General features: G+C 35.5%; 1 protein-coding gene across 2 annotated transcripts in view; it reads right to left on the bottom strand.

Annotated features, from left to right (window-relative positions):
* Nucleotides 1–2,413: 2,413 nt before the first annotated feature.
* ITGAV (integrin subunit alpha V) overlaps nucleotides 2,414–13,263 on the bottom strand; it is a 107,202-nt gene continuing 96,352 nt past the window's right edge. For both annotated transcript variants that reach the window (XM_034954624.3, XM_003823516.6), the window contains exons 27-30: nucleotides 7,587–7,700; nucleotides 7,377–7,484; nucleotides 6,371–6,493; nucleotides 2,414–6,105 (exon numbers count right to left, since the gene is read on the bottom strand). In XM_034954624.3, the coding sequence (XP_034810515.1) occupies nucleotides 6,010–6,105; nucleotides 6,371–6,493; nucleotides 7,377–7,484; nucleotides 7,587–7,700 (441 nt within the window). In that variant the 3' untranslated portion in view covers nucleotides 2,414–6,009. The remainder of the gene's footprint in view (nucleotides 6,106–6,370; nucleotides 6,494–7,376; nucleotides 7,485–7,586; nucleotides 7,701–13,263) is intronic.

Below are 13,263 nucleotides of genomic sequence, written 5' to 3'. Positions count from 1 at the left end.
GCTGGAAATTTCCATCTGGATATGCCATAAGTACCTCAAATGTAATGTACCTTTTCCTCTCCTAAACTCTCTGCTCTTCCCCAAATCTCTGCCCCTTTCCTATTTCCTGCCTCAATTCTCAGTCCAGCCAATCACCCAACCCAGAAACCTATGGATTCTACATCATACATTATCCTAAATATGTCTCCTTCTTTCCATTCCCATTGTTACTGGCCTGGTTTATTTAAGCCCTTATCACCTCTTTTTGGCAGTAATATGAAAATATTGCCAGCCATCATTCTGTCTTCTAATATGTTAATATACTAATATACGTAAGTACTTTGCATATATTTAATATTTCCAAAGATAACACTACATGATGAGGTAGCTATTACGATGTCCATTATATAGGATATAATAAAAAGGTATGGAGGGGCTAGGTGGTTTCTGCAAGGAAAGACACTACTGTAGAACACATTAAGAGAGAACATCCTGGGGACATAACAAAGCTCTACCACACGCTAGTGTGAGAGCTTTGATAATCATTCTCTGAGCTGATTTCAAATCAATAAAATGGGTATCAATATAGTATCTATAATATTAGCTATTATATAAATTATTCATAATAAATAGACATATCACCGAAGCAAAATACCAAAGCTACTTCTTAGAAATAAGTAGTATAATTTCTTTTTCTAAAACGCATACAGTTCTGTCACTTTTTGCCAACATGGCTGCCGGTGGTTGAATTTTATCGTATTTCAGGCCTGTTCAAGAATGTTTCTTCATATGGTTTGGCTGTGTCCCCACCCAAAATCTCATCTCAAATTGTAATTCCCATAATCCCTACAATCCCTACATGTCAAAGAAGAGACCAGATGGAGGTAACTTAATCATGGGGGCAGTTTCCCCCATGCTGTTCTATTGATAGTGAGTTCTCACGAGATCTGACGGTTTATAAGTGTTTGGTAGTTCCGCCTGCATTCATTTTTCATCATGCTGCCTTGTGAAGAAGGTGCCTTGTTTCCCCTTTGCCTTTAGCCATGATTATGTTTCCTGAGGCCTCCCCAGCCATGCTGAACTGTGAGTCAATTAAAACTCTTTCCTTTATAAATTACCCAGTCTCAGGCAGTTCTTTTATAGCAGTGTGAAACAGACTAATACAACTCTCTATAATGGCTTGCCTCATTAATGATTTATCACCATTATAAGGTTCGAAGGATGTTTAAAATTAATCTGGGAAAAGAGAATTCCATGGCTCAAAATTTTCTTCTTGGACCAGTCAAGTGAATGATGGAAGAGACTTACTGGATAAGCACTTAACATATGCGTTTGATAACCCCTTTTCTTGCATTTTCACAAAATCCTCACAAATTTACCCTCTGTGGACCAAGATACTTCCACAGAGGGTAAATTTGTAAGTGACTGGGAAGAGCTTTGAACCCAAGTGGTTTCAACGGTTTTCAAAATGATTTCAGGCAGGGCATGGTGGCTCACGCCTGTAATCCCAGCACTCTGGGAGGACAAGGCAGGCGATCACTTGAACTCAGGAGTTTGAGACCAGCTTGGGCAACATGGCAAGACCCCATCTCAAAAAAATAAAATCCTTTCATATGTGTTATCTTATTTGATCCTAAAGAGCAACTAGTAAGTCAGGCAGGACAGAAAGGCTCTGCCCATTTTCTAATTCTCACACTCAAAATACTTCCATGTGTAGGTGCTGTACATTTTACATCTTAATCGGAGCCAAAATATCAAGTATGGTGGTCAGGATAGGGGTAGTTATGACTTGCTGGTCCAGGTGAAATATCACATCTAACTAAGCATATAGTGTTAGAAGTAAGGACAGTGGTTACTTTTGCAGGGCAGGGTGAGATATGATTAGAAAGAGACAGAAGGGGGCTTGTGGATGCTGGCAATACTCTATCTTATTTCCATAGGGATTTACGGTGGTGTATTATGCTACTTCAGTATAATTTCCCAAGCCTCTCAACACTTAATTTTCTTCTTGGTACTTTTCATTTATAAAAATAGGTATTTTTATACTAGAATTGCATATGTATATTGCAATTGCATATATGCAATGACATATATACACTATAATTAAAAATTATAAAAGATGTAAATGTGCATTTTAGAAGGAATCTGATAATGTAAAAATAATAAAGGTTAGCGTAATGAATTTAGAAATGTTTGTTTAGAAATAAAATAATTCTTATATTTCAGGCAAATACATATTTGCCTTTCTAAGGATGAATTCTAATGTGGTACATTTTGCTCTTTTTGTGTTTCTTTTCATCAAATAACTGACATTCAAGATTTGAAGTTTTACAGAAAGTTACCTCTGAGGTCATCCTTTTAGTGCATTATTGCTAGCTCATGTAATTAAAAAACAAAAACACATCACAGAAAGGATAAACCCCATACACAAAAGTGGCACCATATGCTTATGTTTATTGTACAGTCACAAGTTACATGTTGGAAATCAAGCAGAACACTGTACCAGTTTTCACTAACTCAAATCAAGTTAGCAAATTACAAATTTTAGAACAGATTCATTTTCTGTCTCACCCAATGTGGGTGACCACAAAGATATTTACTTTCTATGTTATTAGGTAGCAAATTAATTTGATATACTACACAGCTTCCAAGTTACCTTAGGATATTTCAAAGTGTTTCAAAACTGGTAAAGAATAATTCATTTCCAGCCTGAAATACAATGCAGAATGGACCATTTAGGGGTAAATAACCTCACTTAATCACTCTTTCCTGCTAACAAAAATAATACAAATATTTGCTTATATTAGGCTTACTAAATTAATGACAACTTTGAAATTATCTAGATTTGGTTACATTGTTATATTGCACTTGAGAACAATGACAAAAAACATCAAAGATTCAGTACCTCTCCCAAGAAGTTCATTATATATCAGAAATTAAAATGAAATATAAGCATATATTGCATGCTGCATATTTCTATTGTTCAAACCAGCCAACCAACAAACTAAAAGGAATACTCTCCAAAACACTGAGTATTAAGTAATTTCATCTGCCTTTTTTGATCCTACAATCATTTTTCAAATTTTAGGTGTTTTTCTTTAAATTATTCATCAAACTACTACATATACAAGCTATCCAAGAATGCAAACAAGGTGACATTGAGATGGGTAGTGGCTGCACATAGGTATTCCAAGAACGACTCATTCTTCTCCACCAAGCTCATCATTACATTTTGCAACTTAGGAAGATCTGCCAACTTACAAATTCTTTTTGTCTTACAAAAATCGCTGATCTATTATATACAACACTTTTATCACACAAATCTCTCCCTTAGGGTCATGATTCACTATCAAAAATCTTTCACAGCCCCCTTAAGCCAGTAAAGTCTCTTTTAGTAATACTTGAGTTTTCTTTATGGAAATGTAAGTGTTAATGAGAATTAACTATGAATAAGTAGTTTCATAACACAGGTAGAATGATGGCAATAATATTTTGACTAATTGTTTTACCTTTCAGATTCAGAATTACAGTGATAATCGTTAAGAGAAAAGAGAAACAAAAAGAAAAAATGACTCACATGTATTTTTCTCAAAATATCAATTCTGAAATAAATACCTATATAAAAATCAATATCAGTATCAATATTTCTTACCAATGTCAAATATTTTTAATATCATCTAGTTCATGTTTTCTTAAAACTGAATCAGATCATAAGAATTTTACATTTCAAAATGGATTTTTATTCTCAATAAATCACAAATATGGTAGTATTTCAAATGTTTTAGAGATTTAAAGTTTTCATGGGGCAATTTTTTGATATTTAATGATGATAAAAAAAATCCCACCATTTTCTTCAGAAAGTAGGCTTTCAAATTACACTTCTCCGTATTTTTGTAGATACATAAATGTTCATTTTTTGAAGGAAAATCTATGCTATGATACAAAACTATATTTCATAAAGGCAATTTAAGATATCATGTTAATTTCTAAATTACAGCATCTTTCAATATCCAATACAAGATTACTTTCAAGATACATGCCATAAAAGGAATAGATGGCACAAAAGCAAATTCTAACACTTTTGTTAAAGAGTGACTTTCTATCCAACATATTTTCAGAAATGACTGTTACTAGGTGGTAAAACTGTTAGGGTAAAATTTGTTATAGACTAACTTACTGATTGGTGGCAGGCAACACTTGGCCCTAGGATAAAAATATTTTTCTTAAAAAATTTTAAATTTATTGGTAATAAAAATACTTACTGCATATGATTAAGCTCTTTCAAGCTACTAATAAAAATCTATACTCCAAGACCCATTACTTTTGAAATTCACTAAAGCTAAAACAGAAGGTTTTGTCTAGAGTCCTACCTTGTATACCTCAACTAAATGTGCTCCTATTTTACGAATATATTCTCAAGATTAGCTCAGTCAACTTGTGCACGAAATTATGAGATATGGCAAGATAAATTTCAATCATTTTTAAAACACAGCGAAAGTCAATTATTTAAGGGAAATATTTATCATTACCTAATGAGGACAGCAGTTAAAGAGCTATTAAACTCTCCATTTCTAATGTACAACATGATGTAATTGCACAAAAATAGGTATAACTGATCATCATCCCCAGGCCTTGAGGAACTGTGAATAAATCATATATTCCTCTAGAAGGTTCACCACTCTACAGAGCCATATAAAACTACAACTTGCCACCTATGTGGCTTTTATTAATAATCCTAGAAAAGTAATTTATACCAACAAACTTCAGAAAGCTTTAAAAGGTTTTCAATAACTTGAACTGCTTATAAAAATACCTTTTAGAAGTTATTCTGATAGCCGAGACTGATTTTACACATTACCTTGCTTAAACAGAGGTAATATTCCTGTAACATCATGCTATTGCTAGAAGTAAATCAGTGAGTTGCCTTAAGAGTTTTTATTCCAAGCATTACTCATAAAGTTGGGGTAAGGGGTCAGGTTCCTGTCAACTGTAAAGATTTCTCACTGATCTTGACCCATTCTCAGTAACAGTTTTGGAAATATAAGGAAAAGTACATGAATGGAGGAAAATAAATTAATACTAACTAAAAACTCTGCTCTACTCTAAGAATGTAATACTTACTATATGCATAAGCAACTATCTCAAAGAACTACACAGTATTTTAATAAAAATGCTTTTTTTGTACTGTAAATAGCCAGACTAAAACAATGGAATAAATATGCTTTTGAAATAATTTCCAACTCCATATGGCTTTAAGCATTATGATATTCAGGTGAAATTAAACAATTACACAAAAGAGGCATTTGTGATTATGGAACTAATTTTTAGTATAGGTTGGCTTGAAGGATTTGACCTAAAATTTATACAAGTTAAAAATGTAATAAAATATTGTGGATTTAATATAAACGGAAGTGTAATAGGATCTACCAGATTTTCATACTAAAACAAAGTATTGTACCTTTGTTATTAAAAGCAAGAATTTGGATGGTATCATGTATGTGTTTATAAAATTCTACCATATAAGTGATTAAAAAAATCCAAGTTCATGCAGTTATAAAGTCTTTAGTATCCTGAAAAGTAAACTGTAGTGTAATATGTATTAACATTAAGTACCTATACAAAAGACATGATTGCTAAGGTCCAAATTTGGACTGCTTTAAAACAACAACAACAACAACAACAAATAAAGTTCCGTACATTAAATCAGAAACAGTAACTGAAGGAGGTACTATTTTATATAAAGTAGTAAATCAGGCACTACCTGTCTTATATACATTGAATAAAAACTATCCCTTGACATTTTATTATTTAAATACCTAAAAACACAAGTCACCCTATGTTATTAAATGTATGTCTGAACTTATTTATAAGGAGAAGGTTGACAAATATAATTCTCATTTTGTGGTTAATGCCAATTAGCACTATCAGCAGTAAAGCCTTGGATTTTTACTCCTCATGAAGAAAGTTTAAATCTATAATAAAGTTGCTAATTCTAGTGGGTCAAGATGTAGCATAACTTAAAAACTGCAGTTAAGTTTCTGAGTTTCCTTCACCATTTTCATGAGGTTGAAGCTGCTCCCTTTCTTGTTCTTCTTGAGGTGGCCGGACCCGTTTAAAAAAGCCCATCTGTCAGTTGAAGAAAAACCATTATTACTGTCACATCAGTGTAGAATACGAAAAGTATTTTTTGGGTGACTATATTAACACTAAGAACATTTAAATTGTATTTCATAAAATTTATCTTCCCTCATATAATAAGTAATGCTCATCAAGTATCATCATTACAGTCCCTTTCTTCCTTCCCTTACTTTTCATTCTTCTTTTCCTTCTTCCCTTTCCCTTTTCTTCTGCTTTCCCTCTCTCCTTCTTTCTCTCTAAGTCCGTTACTTACCCTGTACATTACAAATACCAAAACAGCCAGTAGCAACAATCCTGCTAGAACTGCTAAAATGATCACCCACACAGGCACAGGCATGGGCGCTGGCTGAATGCCCCAGGTGACATTAGTGGTAACCTATTGAGGAAAAAAGCTTTTAGTTTTAAAAACAGTCCATTGACTTAATCAACAAATATCTGAGTAAATATTATATTTTATTTTAGTGGAATTCACAGTATATTCTTTTCCTGCGTATGATAATTTAGTGGTTTCACATTTGATATCAAGAGCATGCACATACACACATGAAACTCCCAATGATAGGCTGACTTCTGATTGCATCTGACATGATTTTTTTTTCTTTTTTTGACAGAGTCTCGCCCAGTATGTAGGCCAAGCTGGAATGCAGGTGCATGAACTCGGCTCACTGCAACCTCCATGCTTCAGCCTCCCCAGTAGTTGGAATTACAGGCCTGTGCCACTATACCCAGCTAATTTTTCTGTATTTTTCGTAGAGAAGGGGTTTCACCATGTTGGCCAGGCTGGTCTTGAAATCCTGGCCTCAAATGATCCACCTGTCTCAGCCTCCCAAAATGCTGGGATTACAGGTGTGAGGCACCACACCCAGCTTGAAATGATTTTTAAATAATCCAATCCAGTTTACCATGTGCTCATCCCATTTTTACTCCTTAAATATCTTCAAAATGCCTCACTTGTTGCAGTTAACTTCCAACTTTCTAACTTTGTAAAGGAAAATTCCTAAAATTTCCCCAATATAATTTAGTATATACTAAGAAATCTCTTACACTGGACAAGATGCTAAACTAAAAGGTCTAGCTTTAATCACTTCGGGGTAAGGAGTAAAATGATAATATTAAACTAGGTTATAATGCTATCATATAACTTCATTAGTTTAAATTATCAAAAAAGTTAAGCTGTCATTTTTTAAAAAACAAAATAAAAACATGTACAGCATTTGAATTGAGTAAATTTATTCTATTCACCTAAACCAATGACTTACCAATGTGGAGTTGGTGATATCCTCAATTGGAAGATTCTTATAAGGAAACTCTATGACATTAAATGAAGCAGATGACTTCAGAGAATAGGAATGATTCTGATTTTCTTTCTGTTTGGAAATAACAATTAGATGATTTCCCAGATATCAGGCCTTTTATATTTATTTGAAAACACTGGGTATGTTTGCTAAATGCTGCACCTGTCTACTTACATTCATAAAAGTCTCAGTCCACAGTAATGACTTTACGTACAAGATTGCACTCTTTCCTCTGTCTAATCTCCCAACTTGGCAGACAATCTTCAAGCACTGAGCAACTCCACAACCCTGCCAAAACAAATCCTTTACTTATAAGAAAAGGTCATTCTATCATCTCTTCAACATTTGAAAATTTGCCATTTTATTTTCTTTTTGTGTGATGGCCAAAGAGATTATCCAGATTCTTCTGTCTTGAAAATAAACAGGCTAATAGTTGAGTCTATGAATGCTTTTTATTGTGAAGGGGTTGGTATGTTTCTTTTCTTTTTCTTCTTTTGCCACACATATAGTTCCTTGTAAATGAAAGGGTTGGTTTTATCGTGATTTGTTATAGAAAGATAAGATCCATAATATTAAAAGATTCATTCTATGACTAGAACTCAATATTCTTTAGGCAAACCCATAACATGGTGATATTTGTAAGATATAATAACCAGATCTCAACATCCCCATGGAAAAGAAAACAGAATTTTTAATGGTTTTTCCATGGAGGGCCTACAGAAATCAAATCGCATGCTTATGGCCTCTGACACATTTAATGTTTTAATCAGTAACTTCGAGGTTGGCAGCCAAAAGAAATAAATATTCACCACCTTCTATATGCTGACCACACTGTATTAGACATATCACATATATACACCTCACGACAATGTTATCCAGTAGTGGTACCATTTGTTGACGATTAGGAGTAGAAAAGAGTTTCCTTGACCTGAGAAAGGGCATTGATAAAAAGCCCACAGGTAGTATCATACTTCATACTTCTTTCTCCCTAATGTCAGGAATAAGACAATAGATATCAAGCCATTTCTACTCAATATTGTACGGAAGGTTCTAGCCAGTGCAATTAGGTAAGAAAAATTAAGACCAGGTGCAGTGGCTCACTCCTGTAATCGAAGCACTTTGGGAGGCTGAGGCAGGCGTATCGCTTGAGGTCAGGAGTTCGAGACCAGCCTGGCCAACACGGTGAAATGCCATCTTTACTCAAAATACAAAAATTAGCCAGGCATGATGGTGGGCACCTGTAATCCCAGCTACTTGGGAGGCTGAGGCAGGAGAATCGCTTGGACCTGGGAGGCAGAAGTTGCAGTAAGCCAAGATCATGTCACTGCATTCCAGCCTGGGTGACAGAGCTAGACTCTTTCTTCAAAAAGAAAAAAAAAAGTAAAAGGTATCCAGATTAGAAATGATAAAGTAAAGCTATCTCTTTGTAGATGACAGGATCTTACATATAGAAAACACTAAATAATCCAAATTAAAACTATTTAAGCTAAAAAAACAAGTACAGAAAAGGTACAGGACACAAGATCAATATGCAAATATGAGTCATATTTCAGTATACTATCAATAAGAAATCCAAAAAAGAAATTAAGAAAACAACTTCCTTTAAAACAGCACTGAGGTCAAGAGCAGTGGCTCACACCTGTAACTCCAACACTTTAGGAAACCAAAGTGGGAAAGTCACTTGAGGCCAGTAGTTCAAGACCAGCCTAGGCAACGTAGTGAGATTCTATCTCTACAAAATGAAATTTAAAAATTAGCCAGGTGTGGTGGGTGCACCTATAGTCCTAGCTACTCAGGAGGCTGAGGCAGGAGGATTGCTTGAGCCCAGGATTTCGAGGTTGCAGTAAGCTATAACTATGCTACTGTCCTCCAGCATGGATGAGAGAATAAGACCCTGTCTCTAAAAAATAAAAATAAAAATAGACCAGGCACGGTGGCTCACATTTGTAATTCTAGAACTTTTGGGAGGCTAAGGTGGGTGGATCACCTGAGGTCAGGAGTTCAAGACCAGACTGACCAACATGGTGAAACCTGTCTCTACTAAAAAAATACAAAAAATTAGCCAGGCCTGGTGGTGGGCACCTGTAATCCCAGCTACTCAGTAGGCCAAGGCAGAAGAATTGCTTGAGCCTGGGAGGCGGAGGTTGCAATGAGTCGAGATCACACCATTGCACTCCAGCCTGGACAACAAGAGCAAAAACTCCTTCTAAAAAAAAAATAATAATAATAAAAAGCATTGAAAATACACAGAAATCACATAATCAAGGATGTGCAAGACAAATACACTAAAAGTGACAAAATATTGTTGAAAAAATGGTAGAATAAATAAACAGAAAGACATACCATGTTCATGAACTGAACTATGTAATGTTAACATAGCAATACTCCCTAGATTGCTCAAGAAAATTGCTACCAAAATTCCAACTACCTTGTCTGCAGAAATGGACAAGCTGATCCTAAAATCCACATGGAATCGCAAGGGACTCTAAATAACCAAAATAATCTTAAAAGGAATAAAATGTATTCATATTTCCCTATTTCAAAACCTGAACTCCAGAGCTATGGTAATCAAAACAATTTGTTACTTGTATTAAGGATATACATATAGGTCAACTGAATAGAACTGAATGTCTAGAAATAAATCCATATATTTATAATCAATTCATCTCCAACAAGACTGCCAAGACCATTTAAGGGGAAAGAATAATTTCTTCAACAAATGTTGCTCAGACAGATGGATAGCCACACACAAAAGAATCAATCTGGACCCCTACCTCACACCATACACATAAATTAATCCAAAATGAATCAGGAATGTAAATGTAAGAGCTGTAAGTGTAAAACTTATAAAACCAAAAAGCCTAGGTATGACTCTTCATGACCTTGTATTGGGCAATGGTTTTAAAAATATGATGACAAAATTACAAGCAACAAAAGAAGACATAGATAAATTGAACTTCAGATTTAAAAATTTTTGTGCATTAAAGGACACCATCAAGAAAGTAAAAAGACAGTTCACACAGAATGAGACAAAACCTGTGCAATCATATATCTAATGAAGGTGGTATCCAGAATATATAAATAACTCTTTGCAACTCAACAATAAAAGGCAAATAACCCAATTTAAAAATGGGCAAAAAATTTGAATAGACATTTGTCTAAAAAAGATACACAACTGAAAAGATGCTGAATATCATCAGTCTACAGGGAAATGCATATCAAAACCACAATGAGTTACTTCTTCACACCAACCAGGATGATTATAAAAATTTTAAAACAAACAAAAGCAGAAAATAATAAGTGTTGACAAAGATGTGGAGAAAATAGGACCCTCATATATTGCTGGCTGGGATTGCAAAATGCTGCAGCAACTTTGGAAAATAGTTTGGCAGTTCCTCCAAAAGTTAAACATAGAGTTTCCATATGACCTAGCAATTGCACTCTTATGTTTATTCTCAATAAAACTGAAAAACATGTTTACATGGAAATTTATGCATGAATGTTCATAGCAACACATTCAAAATAGACAAAAAGTAGAAATAATCGAAATGTTGATCAACTGATGAATGGATAAACAAAAGGTGGTATGTCCACACAATGGAGTATTATTCAGGCATAAAAATGAAGTACTGGCTGGGCATGGTAGTTCACGCCTGTAATCCCAACACTTTGGGAGGCCGAGGCGGGCGGATCACGAGGTCAGGAGATCAAGCATCCTGGCTAATACGGTGAAACCCCGTCTCTACTAAAAATACAAAAAAATTAGCCGGGTGTGGTGGTGGGTGCCTGTAGTCCCAGCTACTCGGGAGGCTGAGGCAGGAGAATAGCGTGAACCCAGGAGGTGGAGCTTGCAGTGAGCCGAGATTGCGCCACTGGACTCCAGCCCAGGTGACAGAGCGAGACTCTGTCTCAAAAAAAAAAAAAAAAAAAAAAAAAAAAAAGAGTACTAAGGCACACCACAACGTAGATCTTGAAAACATGCTACATGAAAGAAGGCTAGACACAAAAGGCCATATGTTGTATGATACTATATGTATGAAATGTCCAGAATAGGCAAATCAGTAGGAATGCAGATTAGTGGTCACCAGGGGCTGATGATAGGGGAGAATGGATAAACTGCTTAATGGGTACAGCATTTCTTTTTGCGGACAAAAATGTTTACACTTATAGTGGTAATGGTGGTTCAATATTGTAATTATACTAAAAAACACTAAATTATACACTTTAAAATCATTAAAATGGTTAATTTTGTGTAAGTTTTGTCTCAATTAAAGAAAACAGATTCTGAAGGAGGACAGAAAGTGCAAGATCAAAAGTGGGGTTGGGAGGTAGAAGGCAGTTTCTATTTCACATAGGTTGGTCAGGGAAGATCTCTGACATAATTTTACTTTTAAGGACATGAGAAGGATATGGGAAAATAAGCCACAAGGATATCTGGACAAAGAATTCCAGGCAGATGGAAGAGCAATTTTCAAAGCATGGAGGAATAAACATGCTTGGGGCTATCTGTTCAATGAAAGCAAGGTGGAAAATTTGAGAAAGAGAATAGTAAGGAGAGGAGATGCAAGCAGAGAGGCAGGAAGGGCCTGTTGATGTTGGGCTTAAAGGTCATTGTAGCCTCTTGCTTTCTCACTGAGTTAGATGGGAAGGCACTGGAGTGACACAACCTGACCTATATTTAAAAGGATCACTGTGGCTTCTATAGCATACAAAGTATAGTGGGGAGAAAGGCAGAAATACAGAGGCCAACCAGGGGTCTGGCAATAGTCCAATTGAGAAGGGAAAGGAGCCTGGGTTAGGTTGTGTTACTGATGAAACTGGTGATAAGGGGCCAGATTCTAGGTATTTTGAAAGAAAATATTGATACAATTTGCTGAAATACAAGACGTGAGATTTGAGAGAAAGAGAGGAGTCAAGCATGAGGTCCAGGTGTTAGAGAATGAAGTTGATATTTACTAAAATCAACTAAGAACTTTATGGAACGAGCAGACTTGGGAAAACCCAAGGGTATATATTTAGAATTTTTTGAGATTCCTATTAGATATTTAAAAGCAGTTTCTAGTAGGCAGTTGGATATTGGAATCTGAAGTTCAATGCAGAAGATCAGACTGGAAATATAAATCAAAGCATCTACACCACATGGTATTTACAGCCATGAGAGTCAACAGAAGGAAGTGATTAAGTGAACCAAAGCCACTAGGCAATTGAATGGTTGAGGACTAACAAGAACCACAGAATCTGGTGATGTAAAAGTAACTAGTGATCACTATTGAACATAAACAGTGCTGGGCATGGTGGTTCATGCCTGTCATCCCAGCACTTTAGGAGGCTGAGGTGGGCAGATCGCTTGAGCTCAGGAATTCGAGACCAGCCTGGGCAACATGGTGAAACCTCATCTCAACAAAAAATACAAAACTTAGCTGGGCATGGGGGAGAGTGCCTATAGTCCTAGCTATCTGGGGGACTGAGAGGGGAGGATTGCTTGAGCCTGGGAGGTCAAGGCCTCAGTGAGCTGTGTTTGTGTCATTGCACTCCAGCCTGGGTGACAAAGTGAGGCTCTGCGTCAAAAAACAAACAAACAAACAAACAAAAAACAATATACCAGGTTCTCTACTAGAGACCTGGAGATTTGTTAATTAAAAGAAAAACAATTGCCTTTAAAAACATTATAGCCATTATATAGGCTAACTCAACAAAGGTTAATCAAGTGCTAATTATTATTCCAATGTATTTTTGTTGGGACCTTCTGGATTTTTTAGTATTGTACTAAAGCCTCAGAGATTAGGAGGAGGCCCAAAAAGAGGACAGTTAAAGAACTAGAGTAGGAAAATCAAAGTTGGGACATAAACTA

The sequence above is a fragment of the Pan paniscus genome, chromosome 13 (assembly GCF_029289425.2).
Source record: "Pan paniscus chromosome 13, NHGRI_mPanPan1-v2.0_pri, whole genome shotgun sequence".
In the NCBI taxonomy this organism is placed as follows: domain Eukaryota; kingdom Metazoa; phylum Chordata; class Mammalia; order Primates; family Hominidae; genus Pan; species Pan paniscus.
The sequence above is the reverse complement of the archived record's forward strand: the minus strand, read 5'-3'. Positions and strand labels throughout refer to the sequence as shown.